The 19,760-nt window shown below is 46.5% G+C and overlaps 1 protein-coding gene across 2 annotated transcripts in view; it reads left to right on the top strand.

Annotated features, from left to right (window-relative positions):
- LOC106566197 (glutamate receptor-interacting protein 2) overlaps nt 1-19,760 on the top strand; it is a 173,995-nt gene that overhangs the window by 75,548 nt on the left and 78,687 nt on the right. For both annotated transcript variants that reach the window (XM_045691958.1, XM_045691957.1), the window contains exons 4-9: nt 1,103-1,248; nt 1,891-1,977; nt 2,934-3,009; nt 8,136-8,281; nt 10,559-10,706; nt 13,418-13,587. In XM_045691958.1, coding sequence (XP_045547914.1) covers nt 1,103-1,248; nt 1,891-1,977; nt 2,934-3,009; nt 8,136-8,281; nt 10,559-10,706; nt 13,418-13,587 — 773 coding nt within the window. The remainder of the gene's footprint in view (nt 1-1,102; nt 1,249-1,890; nt 1,978-2,933; nt 3,010-8,135; nt 8,282-10,558; nt 10,707-13,417; nt 13,588-19,760) is intronic.

Raw genomic sequence — 19,760 nt, 5'->3', positions numbered from 1 at the left:
AATGTTGTATCTCTGGTCCTGTCTAATGAGTGATCAGCTAGATAATGTTGTATCTCTGGTCCTGTCTAATGAGTGATCCGCTAGATAATGTTGTATCTCTGGTCCTGTCTAATGAGTGATCCGCTAGATAATGTTGTATCTCTGGTCCTGTCTAATGAGTGATCAGCTAGATAATGTTGTATCTCTGGTCCTGTCTAATGAGTTATCAGCTAGATAATGTTGTATCTCTGGTCCTGTCTAATGACTGATCGGCTAGATAATGTTGTATCTCTGGTCCTGTCTAATGAGTGATCAGCTAGATAATGTTGTATCTCTGGTCCTGTTTAATGAGTGATCAGCTAGATAATGTTGTATCTCTGGTCCTGTCTAATGAGTGATCAGCTAGATAATGTTGTATCTCTGGTCCTGTCTAATGAGTGATCAGCTAGATAATGTTGTATCTCTGGTCCTGTCTAATGAGTGATCAGCTAGATAATGTTGTATCTCTGGTCCTGTCTAATGACTGATCAGCTAGATAATGTTGTATCTCTGGTCCTGTCTAATGAGTGATCAGCTAGATAATGTTGTATCTCTGGTCCTGTCTAAGGAGTAATCAGCTAGATAATGTTGTATCTCTGGTCCTGTCTAATGAGTGATCAGCTAGATAATGTTGTATCTCTGGTCCTGTCTAATGACTGATCAGCTAGATAATGTTGTATCTCTGGTCCTGTCTAATGAGTGATCAGCTAGATAATGTTGTATCTCTGGTCCTGTCTAATGACTGATCAGCTAGATAATGTTGTATCTCTGGTCCTGTCTAATGAGTGATCAGCTAGATAATGTTGTATCTCTGGTCCTGTCTAATGACTGATCAGCTAGATAATGTTGTATCTCTGGTCCTGTCTAATGAGTGATCAGCTAGATAATGTTGTATCTCTGGTCCTGTCTAAGGAGTAATCAGCTAGATAATGTTGTATCTCTGGTCCTGTCTAATGACTGATCAGCTAGATAATGTTGTATCTCTGGTCCTGTCTAATGACTGATCCGCTAGATAATGTTGTATCTCTGGTCCTGTCTAATGACTGATCCGCTAGATAATGTTGTATCTCTGGTCCTGTCCTAGGAGTGATCAGTTGAACGTGGGCGACTACATCAAGTCGGTGAATGGTATCAACCTGACCAAGCTGAGACATGAAGAGATCATCAGTCTGTTGAAGAACGTGGGAGAGCGAGTCGTGCTGGAAGTGGAGTACGAACTGCCCCCATCAGGTAGGAGGCGCTGACTATTGTTCTTGGGTTGTAGTCTGAATTCAAAACTCCTATACCTGCAAGGCACACCTGTTGATCCAGGAAGAAGAATATGTTGAAATGCAACCTATCAAAGGTCAAGCTTTTACCATACTGCTGATAGTACTAATCTAATACTACTGATATCTAAACTCAGGTCTATAGGAGTGCCCATGGGGGGGGGGGGGACCAGGGGTCAATCTGGAACTGGGCTGTAATAGGAGTTTTCTCAAACACATGACCTGCTCAGGGAAACACTACAGGTCCCAGTTATCAGCTTCTGCCTAGAGTTTTACCTGCTCAGGTCACGTGGTCTGCCAGTCTGACATTAGGGTTGTCAGTAAGAGTTCTGTGTGTTTCCTGACCTTCCATTCTAGTAAAACAGACACTTGAATTTTACAAGCCTATCCGATTCTGCCTGACCTTTCCGATTTGTAATAATGAATCTGTCTATTTATCTTTGCTGTCCGCTGGTTCCTGGTAGTGAGCCCAGTAAAACCTGTGATTTAATGGTGGTGACATCATTCATGAGCCTCTCTCTCTCTCTGTCTCTATCTGTCTCTCTGTCTCTCTCTCTGTGTCTCTCTCTGTCTCTCTCTGTCTCTCTCTGTCTCTCTCCCCCAGCACCAGACAGTACCTCAGGTGTGATTTCCAAGACAATGGAGATATGTTTGCACAAAGAAGGGACCAGCTTCGGCTTCGTCATGAGAGGTACTACACTATGCATTCATTACACAGCCTGCGTCTCAAATGGCACCCTGTTTCCTATATAGGGCTCTGGTCAAAAGTAGTGCACCCTATTCCCTATGGGCTCTGGTCAAAAGTAGTGCACTATGTAGGGAATAGGGTGCCATTTGGGATGCAAACTATCCATTCATTTCACAACATGTGTCAAACTCATTCCACGGAGGGTCGAGTGTCTGCAGGGTTTTCGCTCCACCCTTGTACTTGATTGATGAATTAAGGTCACTAATTAGTAAGGAACTCCCGTCACCTGGTTGTCTAGGTCTTAATTGAATGGAAAAACCAAAAACCCGCATACGCTCGGCACTCCGTGGAATGAGTTTGTCAACCCTGCATTACACAGACAAACCTGGCACCCGCCCGTTTCCACTACAGTCTAGGCGGATTGTGTTCCAGTCACAGCTGACCCATAAAGGTGGAACACTCAAATTAATTTAAGCAAGCCTCAGCAGCTCACCAATTGGAAATGCTAATTTCTTAACAACGCCATCCACAGATCAATAAAAGACAAAGTAATTTAGGCTGTAGGGAAATCAATCCAACGTTTAACAGCACAGTTAGCATGGAAGACTTGTTTTAACTTGTTTTAACTGTGGATGTCGTAAAAGATTTGTGAAACGGAGTAAAAATATTCATCAACGCAAATATTCTTGAGATTCTTCAATGCATACTTTTATTAGACAATAGTTTTGATGCAAATTAATATAATGTATATAATATATGCCGTCTCCAACGTACTGTCATACGGGTGACCCTCAGTGGGAATTGAACCCACGATCTGTGGTGTTGCAAGCACCATGCTCTACCAACTGAGCCACACGGGACCAACTTTTTGTTGGTCAGACAGATGCCCTATTAAAAGTGATGCGATACTGTATTACCAAACCATTTCCTCAAGCGGTCTGTTTGATGTGATGTTTCAGGGGGCTCACACGAAGACTGGAACAAATCTCGCCCCCTAGTGGTAACATACGTCAGACCAGGAGGTCCTGCAGACAGGTAATGTGGAACATGGTGTGACACCTTATTCCCCGTATACTGTAGAATGGAATAGAAATGAAAAGGAATAGAGTAGAATATGACTTTATTTTGTCTAGCTTTAGTGAGATGGAAATGATGTCGTCCGCTTTGCTCCCACAAGATACAACACACAGCACAGAGGAACACAGGGTCAGCTGGAGCACAGGGTCAGCTGGAGCACAGAGGAACACAGGGTCAGCTGCAGTACAGAGGAGCACAGGGTCAGCTGCAGTACAGAGGAGCACAGGGTCAGCTGGAGCACAGAGGAGCACAGGGTCAGCTGAAGGACAGAGATCACAGGGTCAGCTGGAGCACAGGGTCAGCTGAAGGACAGAGATCACAGGGTCAGCTGGAGCACATAGGAGCACAGGGTCAGCTGGAGCACAGAGGAGCACAGGGTCAGCTGGAGCACAGGGTCAGCTGGAGCACAGAGGAGCACAGGGTCAGCTGGAGCACAGAGATCACAGGGTCAGCTGCAGTACAGAGGAGCACAGGGTCAGCTGGAACACAGAGGAGCACAGGGTCAGCTGCAGCACAGAGGAGCACAGGGTCAGCTGGAGGACAGGGTCAGCTGGAGGACAGAGGAGCACTGGGTCAGCTGGAACACAGGGTCAGCTGGAGCACAGAGGAGCACAGGGTCAGCTGGAGCACAGGGTCAGCTGCAGTACAGAGGAGCACAGGGTCAGCTGGAACACAGAGGAGCACAGGGTCAGCTGCAGCACAGAGGAGCACAGGGTCAGCTGGAGGACAGGGTCAGCTGGAGGACAGAGGAGCACTGGGTCAGCTGGAACACAGGGTCAGCTGGAGCACAGAGGAGCACAGGGTCAGCTGGAGCACAGGGTCAGCTGCAGTACAGAGGAGCACAGGGTCAGCTGGAGGACAGAGGAGCACAGGGTCAGCTGGAGTACAGGGTCAGCTGGAGCACAGAGGAACACAGGGTCAGCTGCAGCACAGAGGAGCACAGGGTCAGCTGGAGCACAGGGTCAGCTGGAGGACAGAGGAGCACAGGGTCAGCTGGAACACAGAGGAGCACAGGGTCAGCTGGAACACAGGGTCAGCTGGAGCACATAGGAGCACAGGGTCAGCTGCAGTACAGAGGAGCACAGGGTCAGCTGCAGTACAGAGGAGCACAGGGTCAGCTGGAGCACAGAGGAGCAAAGGGTCAGCTGGAGCACAGAGGAGCACAGGGTCAGCTGGAGCACAGAGGAGCACAGGGCCCCTGGAGCTACAGTACACCTACTCATTCAAGGGTTTTTCTTTAGTTTTATATTTTCTACATTGTAGTATAATAGTGAAGACATCAAAACTATGAAGTAACACATATGGAATCATGTAGTAACCAAAAAAGTGTTGAACAAATAAAAATATATTTTAGATTCTTCAAAGTAGCCACCCTTTGCCTTGATGACAGCTTTGCACACTCTTGGCACTTTCTCAACCAGCTTCATGAGGAATGCTTTTCCAACAGTCTTGAAGGAGTTCCCACATATGCTGAGCACTTGTTGGCTGCTTTTCCTTCATTCTGTGGTCCAACTTATCCGAAACCATCTCAATTGGTTTGAAGTTGGGTGATTGTGGAGGCCAGGTCATCTGATGCAGCACTCCATCACTCTCCTTCTTGGTCAAATCGCCCTTACATAGCCTGGAGGTGTGTTTTGGGTTATTGTCCTGTTGAAAAACAAATGATTGTCCCACTAAGTGCAAAACAGATGGGCGGCGTATCGCTGCAGTGTCACGTCTGATTTGGACTGGCGTAGAGGCGGAATCAGATGCAGGAGACAGAGGTGCTGGAGGTGAGTGTCTTTTAATAAAACTGACACACACAAACGCCGAAAAGCACAGGGCGCTATACAAAGTTCGCCTGGGAGAAACACTTTCCCATAAAACGCAAAATATATATTCCACGGCACAAAAGGCAAGGAGCGCAGCCCGGTAAATCCTTCGACAAAACTGTCGGTAAACACAACGTGGACAATAAACAATCCCGCACAAAATCCCAACTGAAAACACACATTAAATAAGTCCCCACTAATGACATACACAAAACAGGTGCGGAACAGACAGACAAAACTAAAAGACACAGAAACAACGATCGGTGGCAGCTAATAGGCCGGCGACGACGACCGCCGAGCGCCGCCCGACCGAGGAGGGGCGCCACTTTCGTTGGATCCTGTGACATGCAGAATGCTGTGGTAGCCATGCAGGTTAAGTGTGCCTTGAATTCTAAATAAATCACTGATGGTGTCACCATCAAAGCACCCCCACACCATCACACCACCTCCTCCTCCAGGCTTCACGGTGGGAAGCACACATGCAGAGATCATCTGTTCACCTTCTCTGCGTCTCACAAAGACACGGCGGTTGTAACCAAAAATCTCGAATTTGGACTCATCAGACCAAAGGACAGATTTCCACTGGTCTAATGTCCGTTACTCGTGTTTCTTGGCCAAAGCAAGTCTCTTCTTCTTATTGGTGTCCTTTGGTAGGGGTTTCTTTGCAGCAATTCGACCATGAAGTCCTGATTGACGCAGACTCCTCTGAACAGTTGATGTTGAGATGTGTCTGTTACTTGAATTCGGTGAAGCATTTATTTGGGATGCAATCTGAGGTGCAGTTAACTCTAATGAACTTATCCTCTGCAGCAGAGGTAACTCTGGGTCTTCCTTTCCTGTGGCGGTCCTCATGAGAGCCAGTTTCATCATTGATGGTTTTTGCGACTGCACTTGAAGAAACTACTTAAATTCTTGAAGTTTTCCGGATTGACTGACCTTCATGTCTTAAAGTAATGATGGACTGTCATTTCTCTTTGCTTATTTGAGCTGTTCTTGCCATAATATGGACTTGGTCTTTTACCAAATAGGGCTATCTTCTATATACCACCTCTACCTTATCACATCACAACTGATTGGCTCAAACACATTAAGAAGGAAAGAAATTCCACAAATTAACTTTTAACAAGACACACTGAAATACATTCCAGGTGACTACCTCATGAAGCTGGTTGAGAGAATGCCAAGAGTGTGCAAAGCTGTCATCAAGGCAAAGGGTGGCAACTGGTACTATATGTTATAGTGCACTGCTATATAGGGTGCATATGTAGTGCACTACTGGAGTCATTTGAGACAGGACCTGTGTTACATTTTTCTGTGTGGGTTTGGCTGAGAGGGATATTGAAAATGAATATGTCTCCTGAATATGTCGGCTGGTGCTAGTTACATATGCATATGTTTTCACTCTTCCCACCCACATGTAGAATAAGAGGGATGAGACATTTCAGCCGACGCTGAACTGAGAGAGTGTGTGAGAGAGCGAGGGATGGAGTAGACAGAGGAGAGGAGAGGGTAAAAGGATAGAGAGAGGAGGGGTAAAAGGATAGAGGAGGGGTAGAAGGAGAGAGAGGGGGTAGTAGGAGAGAGAGAGGAAGGGTAGTAGGAGAGAGAGAGGAAGGGTAGTAGGAGAGAGAGAGGAAAGGTAGTAGGAGAGAGAGAGAGGAAGGGTAGTAGGAGAGAGAGAGGAGAGGTAGTAGAGAGAGAGAGGAGAGGAGACGAGAGGAAAGGGAGGAGAGGTAGAAGGAGAGAAAGGAGAAAGAGAGGAGATGCAGAATGAGAGAGGACAGGAGACAGAAGGAGAGGACAGGAGACAGAAGGAGAGGAGAGGAGACAGAAGGAGAGGAGAGGTAGAAGGAGAGAAAGGAGATCAGAGGGTGCAGTCTGCCATAATGAAACTGGATTTATTCAGTGTACCACTTTGGCACAAGGAATGGAAATGCTGCTTGGGTTTTCTCTGCCATTTGTATGATAGTCCAAGAATTTAGTTACAGAACATTGTTGGAGATGAGGTCCCTTAAATACAATGTGACAGGATGCAGAAAGTGGAAGAGAATATGCCATGCTTCTCCCTCCATCTCTCCTTCCCTCTGTCCTTTGCTCACTCCCCCCCCCCATCTCTGCCTCTCTCTCTCTCAACTACAAGACTTATGTAGGCTGTGACTGTCTGAGACATCCTCCATCTCTGTCTTTGGTTCAGTTTATCAGGTATGAAGGTAAGACCCAGATCCAGACAACGTTGAATTAACAATGGTTTAATAATCCAACAGGGGCAATACACAGGTCAAGGCAGGCAGGGGTTAGTAAACCAGAAGTGGGGCAACGGTACCGGTCGGCAGGCAGGCTCAGGGTCAGGCAGTGTGATCAGGCAGGCGGGCTCAGAGTCAGGACAGCCAAGGGTCAAAACCAGGAGGGTGAGAAAAAGAGAGACTGATAAAAGCAGCCGCTGAGCCAAAACCGCTGGTTGACTTGACAAAACAAGACAAACTAGCAACAGACAAACGGAGAACACAGGTATAAATACACAGGGGATAATGGCGAAGATGGACGACACCCGCAGGTGGGTGGAGACAATCAGAAAGACAGGTGAAACAGATCAGGGTGAGACACATTCAGCGTTCCTTTGTGTCTCCTCTGTTGTCCCCTCTGTTGTCTCCTTTGTGTCTCCTCTGTTGTCCCCTCTGTTGTCTCCTTTGTGTCTCCTCTGTTGTCCCCTCTGTTGTCTCCTTTGTGTCTCCTCTGGTGTCTCCTCTGTTGTCTCCTCTGTTGTCCCCTCTGTTGTCTCCTTTGTGTCTCCTCTGTTGTCTCCTAGGACTGTGTACAAATGTCACAAATCGCCTGACAGTTGTATAAAAGTAATTTTAGATAGCTTGGGTTGGATAGAAGCCATCTTCATATACTCCTTTTTCCTTTTACAACAAGGAAGTTGTTATGAACTCTGAAACAGATCTACCCTGTGCATCTACCACCATATGTCTTGTATAACATCTCTGGTCAGGTCACATGGTCGGGAACAAAATCTGGATTTACTAGTTCATCTATCCTTGTTTATTGAACCAAATAACAGTGACCCCTTCTTCTCTGCCCATCTCTACCCTTTCTCTTTCTCTACCTTCCTGTGTCTCCCCTTCTTCTCTGCCCATCTCTACCCTTTCTCTTTCTCTACCTTCCTGTGTCTCCCCTCTCCCTGTGCGTCTCTCTCTTCTCCCTTCCTCTCTCTCCTCTGCCTCCCTCTCTATCTCAACCTGTCCCGTCCCCCGTCCCCCCGTCCTCCTGCAGAGAGGGTAGTCTGAAGCCGGGGGATCGTCTGATGAGTGTAGACGGGGTACCCCTCCACAGTGCCAACCACAGGGATGCCCTCGCCGTGCTCAACCAGTGTGGCCAGGAGGCCCTCTTCCAGATCGAGTATGACGTCTCTATCATGGGTAAGAGAAACCGTAGAAATATAATGTATTCTATTCATTCTATCTCTATCAGAGTTCACACTCTCCCGGAGAAATAAATAAATAATACCTCATTTAAATAATGTCAGCTTATTTTGTGTCATCCAGGCTGAATATTAACTTTCTTTTATTTGTTTATTTTCTTTAACTTCACTGAAATGTGAAACCAAGTGAAAAGTGTTGGGATCCCAGACAGTGTTTTTATTTTTTTGTTCAGCTCTCAAAGAAAAGCAACTAGAGACTTAATAATAAAGCCCAGTCACTTCACTGACTTTCTTTACCTGGAACCAGCCGGTGGGAGAATACCAGACAGTACCTGCCTACCTGGGCTGCAGGTCTTTGATACTTGACTGTCTGTTCATTTATATTGACTCAACAGACCCCAGATACTTCAGGGACTACAAGCTTCACTTAAACTAACAGTGGGAAAATAGCATTGCCAGCCTGTACTAGTATAAATATACTGTATGTACCTGTCAGGTACAGCAAGTCCCAGCCTGCCTCAGCTCAACATCTTTTTAGTTTAACTTGTCGACACTTGAACGTCTGTGTCCCTCATCAAGAGGAGGTATCTGGGGTCTGTGTCCCTCATCAAGAGGGGGTATCTGGGGTCTGTGTCCCTCATCAAGAGGAGGTATCTGGGGTCTGTGTCCCTCATCAAGAGGAGGTATCTGGGGTCTGTGTCCCTCATCAAGAGGAGGTATCTGGGGTCTGTGTCCCTCATCAAGTGGAGGTATCTGGGGTCTGTGTCCCTCATCATCAAGAGGAGGTCCTGGGGTCATTGTGTTGGTTCTTCTCAGACAGGAAGTTAAGTGGTGCTCCTGCTGCTCTCCGCTAGACACACTGTCTCTGGCCTCGTTTCCTTTTCATTCTGAATCTCAAACAGCAGGTTTTCTGTCTGGCTGAGTGGCAGGTTTGGCGACCTTTGAGCTCCTCCCTGTATTGAAGGTGAAGTGGTTACCCAGTGTTGCCGGACTCTTTTCCAGCCCAATAAGAGCAACTGGCCCCCCAGCCCGCCCTAGCCAGCCTAGACCACTGGAGCAAGGAGAACTACAGCCCCCAGTCTCCCTCTACACAGGGTTCTCTGGCATGGGGAGAACTACAACTCCCAGTCTCCCTCTACACAGGGTTCTCTGGCATGGGGAGAACTACAACCCCCAGTCTCCCTCTACACAGGGTTCTCTGGCATGGGGAGAACTACAACTCCCAGTCTCCCTCTACACAGGGTTCTCTGGCATGGGGAGAACTACAACTCCCAGTCTCCCTCTACACAGGGTTCTCTGGCATGGGGAGAACTACAACTCCCAGTCTCCCTCTACACAGGGTTCTCTGGCATGGGGAGAACTACAACCCCCAGTCTCCCTCTACACAGGGTTCTCTGGCATGGTATAATGATGTACTGTGGCCGGGTCCACGGCAGACTAGCTCTGTTACAAAAGTTTGTGTGCTCTCTTCATATATCAAACCTGCAGAACATAAGCCCCTCTATCGATAAAATGCTTGATACACTTAGCTAGCTGCAGATTTACATTTGAGTCATTTAGCAGACAATCTTATCCAGATCAATTAGGATTTAAGTACCTTGCTCAAGGGCACATCGGCAGATGTTTCACCTAGTCGGCTCAGGGATTCGAACCAGTAACATGTTGGTTACTGGCCCAACACTAGGTTACCTGCCGCCCCAGATCTCTAGGGCTTAGGAAGGAGACAAGGGAAACAGCAGCTTCAAACCTCATCCAATATTACAACGATTAACTACCACAGTATAGTGTCAAAAGCGTTATTCAATAGCTGTATTGTCCTGGCTACAATACTGCTGTTTTCCATCCTTCCCCACTAATTCCGACCTGGGACACCAGATGAGTAGACTGAACTCTCTGGTCATTGAATGACAGTAATTGACCAATTATGGTAAATCAGGTAAAAAATAGAATCACTTCAGTCCTCAAGGGCTGGAACTGAACTGTCCTGGACGATAATGATAGCTAATTGTCCCATGCTCCTGCTGTTAACCTCTCATTGTAATACATTTCTGGGAGGTGGACTCTGAATGCCATACCGTAATCATCGTAGAGTTGAAGGAATGAAAAAGTTTAAACCCTGTACTGTGGAACAGTTTTTTTGTGTGTCTTAACGATCCATAGGAGATGCTAGAGCGTTGCGTGAGTATTGTGAGAATTATTCTGCCAAAACTGCGACACAACCTAACTTTTTATAGCCTTCAACCGTATTCTATCAAACCTCATCTGTGCCTTTCAGATTCTGTGACGAATGTGTCTGGTCCCCTATTGGTGGAGATCGCCAAGTCACCGGGGGCGGCTCTGGGGATCACCTTGACAACCGCCACCTACAGGAACAAACAGGTCATCGTCATCGACAAGATCAAAGCAGCTAGTGTGGTGGACAGGTGAGCTAACAGACCCATAGCTAGTGTGGTGGACAGGAGAGCTGACAGACCCATAGCTGGTGTGGTGGACAGGTGAGCTGACAGACCCATAGCTAGTGTGGTGGACAGGTGAGCTGACAGACCCATAGCTAGTGTGGTGGACAGGTGGCTGACAGACCCATAGCTGGTGTGGTGGACAGGTGAGCTGACAGACCCATAGCTAGTGTGGTGGACAGGTGAGCTGACAGACCCATAGCTAGTGTGGTGGACAGGTAAAACTGACAGACACATAGCTAGTGTGGTGGACAGGTGAGCTGACAGACCCATAGCTAGTGTGGTGGACAGGTGAGCTGACAGACCCATAGCTAGTGTGGTGGACAGGTGGGCTGACAGACCCATAGCTAGTGTGGTGGACAGGTGGCTGACAGACCCATAGCTAGTGTGGTGGACAGGTGAGCTGACAGACCCATAGCTGGTGTGGTGGACAGGTGAGCTGACAGACCCATAGCTAGTGTGGTGGACAGGTGGGCTGACAGACCCATAGCTAGTGTGGTGGACAGGTGAGCTGACAGACCCACAGCTAGTGTGATGGACAGATGGGCTGACAGACCCATAGCTAGTGTGGTGGACAGGTGAGCTGACAGACCCACAGCTAGTATGGTGGACAGGTGGGCTGACAGACCCATAGCTAGTGTGGTGGACAGGTGAGCTGACAGACCCATAGCTAGTGTGGTGGACAGGTGAGCTGACAGACCCATAGCTAGTGTGGTGGACAGGTGAGCTGACAGACCCACAGCTAGTGTGGTGGACAGGTGAACTGACAGACCCATAGCTAGTGTGGTGGACAGGTGAGCTGACAGACCCATAGCTATCTCATTAATGTTTTATAGACCGAATAACTACCAAATCCAACCGTTTTTAATCTCTTAACATTGATAATAGTATCATAGTGCGGGACCTTTATTGTGATAACATAATGTGTGGGACTCTTATTTTGAAATGTTCTTCTGGCTCTTGGGAGAAGAGGGAAATGCTGCAGTCTTGAGATTGCAGTGGGAGAAGCAGCCACGCCCTTATTCTGTTGTCCTTATAAGTTGTTTAGTAGTCTGATATTAAACATTGAGTCTGACACTGAAGTCGCAGTGTCCTTGGTTTAAAATCTGTTCATCGGCCTTACAACAGCTTGCTGAGACACGCTTCCCTTACTGCGTCCACACTGACAAACAGATAGACAGTCTACCTATCACATCATTCAACAGATACACAGTCTACCTATCACGTCATTCAACAGATAGACAGTCTACCTATCACGTCATTCAACAGACAGACAGTCTACCAATCACGTCATTCAACAGACAGACAGTCTACCTATCACGTCATTCAACAGATAGACAGTCTACCTATCACGTCATTCAACAGATAGACAGTCTACCTATCACGTCATTCAACAGATAGACAGTCTACCTATCACGTCATTCAACAGACAGACAGTCTACCAATCACGTCATTCAACAGATAGACAGTCTACCTATCACGTCATTCAACAGATAGACAGTCTACCTATCACGTCATTCAACAGATAGACAGTCTACCTATCACGTCATTCAACAGACAGACAGTCTACCAATCACGTCATTCAACAGATAGACAGTCTACCTATCACGTCATTCAACAGATAGACAGTCTACCTATCACGTCATTCAACAGATAGACAGTCTACCTATCACGTCATTCAACAGATAGACAGTCTACCTATCACGTCATTCAACAGACAGACAGTCTACCAATCACGTCATTCAACAGATAGACAGTCTACCTATCACGTCATTCAACAGATAGACAGTCTACCTATCACGTCATTCAACAGATAGACAGTCTACCTATCACGTCATTCAACAGATAGACAGTCTACCTATCACGTCATTCAACAGACAGACAGTCTACCAATCACGTCATTCAACAGATAGACAGTCTACCTATCACGTCATTCAACAGATAGACAGTCTACCTATCACGTCATTCAACAGATAGACAGTCTACCTATCACGTCATTCAACAGATAGACAGTCTACCTATCACGTCATTCAACAGATAGACAGTCTACCTATCACGTCATTCAACAGATAGACAGTCTACCTATCACGTCATTCAACAGATAGACAGTCTACCTATCACGTCATTCAACAGATAGACAGTCTACCTATCACGTCATTCAACAGATAGACAGTCTACCTATCACGTCATTCAACAGACAGACAGTCTACCAATCACGTCATTCAACAGATAGACAGTCTACCAATCACGTCATTCAACAGATAGACAGTCTACCTATCACGTCATTCAACAGATAGACAGTCTACCTATCACGTCATTCAACAGATAGACAGTCTACCTATCACGTCATTCAACAGATAGACAGTCTACCTATCACGTCATTCAACAGATAGACAGTCTACCTATCACGTCATTCAACAGCAGGCATTTAGAGGGTAACCAATGTTGCTGCTACACCAGATGAATCTGGTTTGAGATACTCAGGAGAGCACATTACAATACAAATACTTCTGTCTGTCTGTCTGTCTGTCTGTCTGTCTGTCTGTCTGTCTGTCTGTCTGTCTGTCTGTCTGTCTGTCTGTCTGTCTGTCTGTCTGTCTGTCTGTCTGTCTGTCTGTCTGTCTGTCTGTCTGTCTGTCTGTCTGTCTGTCTGTCTGTCTGTCTGTCTGTCTGTCCAGGTGTGGAGCTCTCCATATAGGGGACCACATCCTGTCCATCGATGGGACCAGCACAGAGCACTGTTCAGTCCTAGAGGCCACACAGCTGCTAGCCAGCACCTCAGACCAGGCCAAGCTAGAGATCCTCTCTGCCCACCACAGCAGACTGCCTAACAAACCACAGGACACTGGTGAGTATGGAGAGATAACATACACACACACACACACACACTCAGCAGGGACATGCCTGTGATGTCGCTTGCCTTTAGTTGTTTTAATTAGCTGTACCGAGCTTAATGTTTCCCCATGAGTATAGCATTGAGACCTGCTTGCACACACACACACACACACACACACACACACACACACACACACACACACACACACACTCAGCGGGGACAGGCCTGTGATTTCGTCTGCTGCCAGTTGTTTTAATTAGCTGTACAGAGCTTAATGTTTCCCCATGAGTATAACACTGAGAACCAGATTTATTCATAGATGCACACATGCCAAAAATCCTGAAATCTCAGTCAGAGTAGAGCCCTGCATGGTGTGATACAAGCACAAAGCTTTTTCACACAACGTGACATGTCATGTATCCAATCCTGCAGTGGATTCTAACTATCTAGAGAGCCACGGCACATCAGACTAGAACAGGACAGACTAGAACACAGACTAGAACAGGACAGACTAGAACACAGACTAGAACACAGACTAGAGCAGGACAGACTAGAACACAGACTAGAACAGGACAGACTAGAGCAGGACAGACTAAAGCACATCAGACTAGAGCAGGACAGACTAAAGCACATCAGACTAGAGCACATCAGACTAGAGCACATCAGACTAGAGCACATCAGACTAGAGCAGGACAGACTAAAGCACATCAGACTAGAGCAGGACAGACTAGAGCAGGACAGACTAGAGCAGGACAGACTAGAACACAGACTAGAGCAGGACAGACTAGAGCAGAACAGACTAGAGCAGAACAGACTAGAGCAGGACAGACTAGAGCAGGACAGACTAGAGCAGGACAGACTAGAGCAGGACAGACTAGAGCACATCAGACTAGAGCACATCAGACTAGAGCACATCAGACTAGAGCACATCAGACTAAAGCACATCAGACTAGAGCAGGACAGACTAGAACACAGACTAGAGCAGGACAGACTAGAACAGGACAGACTAGAGCAGGACAGACTAGAGCACATCAGACTAGAGCAGGACAGACTAGAGCAGGACAGACTAGAGCACATCAGACTAGAGCACATCAGACTAGAGCAGGACAGACTAGAGCAGGACAGACTAGAGCAGAACAGACTAGAGCAGGACAGACTAGAGCACATCAGACTAAAGCACATCAGACTAAAGCACATCAGACTAGAGCAGAACAGACTAGAGCAGGACAGACTAGAGCAGGACAGACTAGAACACAGACTAGAACACAGACTAGAGCAGAACAGACTAGAGCAGGACAGACTAGAGCAGGACAGACTAGAACACAGACTAGAACACAGACTAGAGCAGAACAGACTAGAGCAGGACAGACTAGAGCAGAACAGACTAGAACACAGACTAGAGCAGAACAGACTAGAGCAGGACAGACTAGAGCAGGACAGACTAGAGCAGGACAGACTAGAGCAGAACAGACTAGAGCAGGACAGACTAGAGCAGGACAGACTAGAACACAGACTAGAGCAGAACAGACTAGAGCAGGACAGACTAGAGCAGGACAGACTAGAGCAGGACAGACTAGAGCAGGACAGACTAGAGCAGGACAGACTAGAGCAGGACAGACTAGAGCAGGACAGACTAGAGCACATCAGACTAGAGCAGGGCAGACTAGAGCACATCAGACTAAAGCACATCAGACTAGAGCAGGACAGACTAGAACACAGACTAGAGCAGGACAGACTAGAACAGGACAGACTAGAGCAGGACAGACTAGAACACATCAGACTAGAGCAGGACAGACTAGAACAGGACAGACTAGAGCAGGACAGACTAGAACACAGACTAGAGCAGGACAGACTAGAACAGGACAGACTAGAGCAGGACAGACTAGAGCACATCAGACTAGAGCAGGACAGACTAGAGCAGGACAGACTAGAGCAGGACAGACTAGAGCACATCAGACTAGAGCAGGACGGACTAGAACACAGACTAGAACACAGACTAGAGCAGGACAGACTAGAACAGGACAGACTAGAGCAGGACAGACTAGAGCACAGACTAGAACAGGACAGACTAGAACACAGACTAGAGCAGGACAGACTAGAGCAGGACAGACTAGAGCAGGACAGACTAGAGCACATCAGACTAGAGCACATCAGACTAGAGCAGGACAGACTAGAGCACATCAGACTAGAGCACATCAGACTAGAGCAGGACAGACTAGAGCACATCAGACTAGAGCAGGACAGACTAGAGCAGGACGGACTAGAGCAGGACGGACTAGAGCACATCAGACTAGAGCAGAACGGACTAGAGCACATCAGACTAGAGCACATCAGACTAGAGCAGGACAGACTAGAGCAGGACAGACTAGAGCAGGACAGACTAGAGCTGACTAGAACAGGGCAGACTCGAGCAGGGAAGACTCGAGCAGGGAAGACCTGTGCTATAGGTCTGTCAGCTCACCTGTCCACCACACTAGCTATGGATCTGTCAGGGCAGACTAGAGCAGGGCAGACTACAGCAGGGCAGACTACAGCAGACTACAGCAGGGCAGACTACAGCAGACTACAGCAGTGCAGACTAGAGCAGATTAGAGCAGGGCAGACTAGAGCAGGGCAGACTAGAACAGGGCAGACTAGAACAGATTAGAGCAGGGCAGACTAGAACAGATTAGAGCAGGGCAGACTAGAGCAGACTAGAGCAGGGCAGACTAGAGCAGGGCAGACTAGAACAGATTAGAGCAGGGCAGACTAGAACAGATTAGAGCAGGGCAGACTAGAGCAGATTAGAGCAGGGCAGACTAGAGCAGATTAGAGCAGGGCAGACTAGAACAGATTAGAGCAGGGCAGACTAGAGCAGGGCAGACTAGAGCAGACTAGAGCAGGGCAGACTAGAGCAGATTAGAGCAGGGCAGACTAGAGCAGATTAGAGCAGGGCAGACTAGAGCAGATTAGAGCAGGGCAGACTAGAACAGATTAGAGCAGGGCAGACTAGAGCAGGGCAGACTAGAACAGGGCAGACTAGAACAGATTAGAGCAGGGCAGACTAGAGCAGATTAGAGCAGGGCAGACTAGAGCAGACTAGAGCAGGGCAGACTAGAGCAGATTAGAGCAGGGCAGATTAGAGCAGGGCAGACTAGAGCAGACTAGAGCAGGGCAGACTAGAGCAGATTAGAGCAGGGCAGACTAGAGCAGATTAGAGCAGGGCAGACTAGAGCAGATTAGAGCAGGGCAGACTAGAACAGACTAGAGCAGGGCAGACTAGAGCAGATTAGAGCAGGGCAGACTAGAACAGATTAGAGCAGGGCAGCCTAGAACAGATTAGAGCAGGGCAGACTAGAACAGATTAGAGCAGGGCAGACTAGAGCAGACTAGAGCAGGGCAGACTAGAACAGATTAGAGCAGGGCAGACTAGAGCAGATTAGAGCAGGGCTGACTAGAGCAGGGCAGACTAGAACAGATTAGAGCAGGGCAGACTAGAGCAGATTAGAGCAGGGCAGACTAGAGCAGTGCAGACTAGAGCAGATTAGAGCAGGGCAGACTAGAGCAGTGCAGACTAGAGCAGATTAGAGCAGGGCAGACTAGAGCAGATTAGAGCAGGGTAGACTAGAGCAGATTCGAGCAGGGCAGGCTAGAGCAGACTAGAGCAAGGCAGACTAGATAAGGGCACAGTAGAGCAGAGCAGAGCAGAACACAGCAAACTAGAGCAGGGCAGAGTAGAACAGAACAACGCTCCCAGCCCTCAACGTGTGGAAGAATAGGAGGTCCCTGATACACCCAGACAGGCAGTATCTTACAGGATCTGATTCATGCCTTCTATTTGGGTCATCTTATGCAAAAGGCTGCACTAGACATGCAGACATGCACAATCATCTGATATTAGGGCAGTGAAAGCTGGAGATTTTATTTATTGTCACTGGCTCTGCACCGAGGGTTTATGACTGGCTCAATTCAGTAGTGTGGTTAAACCATAGAGATACAGTATATAGTAAACTCTAGACACTGTACTTCAACTGATATGTCTTATTTCAGTCCTCTTCTATTCAGTTCCATTGTATTCTATTCAGTTCCCTTCTATTCAGTTCCCTTCTATTCAGTTCCCTTCTATTCAGTTCGCTTCTATTCAGTTCCATTCTATTCAGTTCCCTTCTATTCAGTTCGCTTCTATTCAGTTCCATTCTATTCAATTCCCTTCTATTCAGTTCCCTTCTATTCAGTTCCATTGTATTCTATTCAGTTCCCTTCTATTCAGTTCGCTTCTATTCAGTTCCATTCTATTCAGTTCCCTTCTATTCAGTTCCATTCTATTCAGTTCCCTTCTATTCAGCTCCATTGTATTCTATTCAGTTCCCTTCTATTCAGTTCCCTTCTATTCAGTTCCCTTCTATTCAGTTCCCTTCTATTCAGTTCGCTTCTATTCAGTTACCTTCTATTCAGTTCCCTTCTATTCAGTTCCATTGTATTCTATTCAGTTCCCTTCTATTCAGTTCGCTTCTATTCAGTTCCCTTCTATTCAGCTCCATTGTATTCTATTCAGTTCCATTCTATTCAGTTCCCTTCTATTCAGTTCGCTTCTATTCAGTTCCATTCTATTCAATTCCCTTCTATTCAGTTCCCTTCTATTCAGTTCCATTGTATTCTATTCAGTTCCCTTCTTATCACTTCCCTTCTATTCAGTTACCTTCTATTCAGTTCCCTTCTATTCAGTTCCATTGTATTCTATTCAGTTCCCTTCTATTCAGTTCCATTCTATTCAGTTCCATTCTATTCAGTTCCATTCTATTCAGTTCCATTGTATTCTATTCAGTTCCCTTCTTATCACTTCCCTTCTATTCAGTTACCTTCTATTCAGTTCCCTTCTATTCAGTTCCATTGTATTCTATTCAGTTCCCTTCTATTCAGTTCCATTGTATTTGATTCAGTTCCCTTCGATTCAGTTACCTTCTATTCAGTTCCCTTCTATTCAGTTCCATTGTATTCTATTCAGTTCCCTTCTATTCAGTTCCATTGTATTTGATTCAGTTCCCTTCGATTCAGTTCCCTTCTATTCAGTTCCCTTCTATTCAGTTCCATTGTATTCTATTCAGTTCCCTTCTATTCAGTTCCATTGTATTCTATTCAGTTCCCTTCTGTTCAGTTCCATTGTATTCTATTCAGTTCCCTTCTATTCAGTTCCATTGTATTCTATTCAGTTCCCTTCTGTTCAGTTCCATTGTATTCTATTCAGTTCCCTTCGTTTCAGTTCGCTTCTATTCAGTTCCCTTCTATTCAGTTCCTTTCTATTCAGTTCCCTTCTATTCAGTTCCCTTCTATTCAGTTCCCTTTTATTCAGTTACCTTCTATTCAGTTCCATTGTATTCTATTCAGTTTGCTTCTTTTCAGTTCTCTTCTATTCAGTTACCTTCTATTCAGTTCCCTTCTGTTCAGTTCCATTGTATTCTATTCAGTTCCCTTCGATTCAGTTCCCATCTATTCGGTTCCCTTTTATTCAGTTCCCTTTTATTCACTTCCCATCTATTCAGTTCCTTTCTATTCAGTTCCCTTTTATTCAGTTTGCTTCTATTCAGTTCCCTTCTATTCAGTTACCTTCGATTCAGTTCCATTCCATTCAGTTCCCTTCTATTCAGTTCCCTTCTATTCAGTTCCCTTCTATTCAGTTCCATTCTATTCAGTTCCCTTCTATTCAGTTCCCTTCTATTCAGTTCCCTTCTATTCAGTTCCCTTCTATTCAGTTCCCTTCTATTCAGTTCCATCTTAAAGATTATTTAAGGATAAAGTAAGAACATGTCAGGTCACGTTGCTATTCTTTACTATACACTGAACGTACTGTTGCAGTTCTTCCAGAATTGAACAGCTTACAAAAGGTTTTCCTACTATATCATGGTTGTTGGCAGGGACTTGTGTTGGTGTAACAGTGTAGGTTCCGTCCCTCTCTTCGCCCCAACCCGGGCTCGAACCAGGGACCCTTGCACACATCAACAACTGACACCCCACGAAGCATCGTTACCCATCGCGCCACAAAAGCCGCGGCCCTTGCAACGCAATGGGAACAACCACTTCAGGTCTCAGAGCGAGTGACGTCACTGATTGAAACGCTATTAGGGTGCACCACCGCTAACTAACTAGCCATTTCACATCCGTTACACTGGTGTGTACACTATGTTATGTTACTGTGAGGATTATATCAC

This window comes from Salmo salar, chromosome ssa12 (assembly GCF_905237065.1).
Source record: "Salmo salar chromosome ssa12, Ssal_v3.1, whole genome shotgun sequence".
Taxonomy (NCBI): Eukaryota; Metazoa; Chordata; class Actinopteri; order Salmoniformes; family Salmonidae; genus Salmo; species Salmo salar.
The sequence above is the reverse complement of the archived record's forward strand: the minus strand, read 5'-3'. Positions and strand labels throughout refer to the sequence as shown.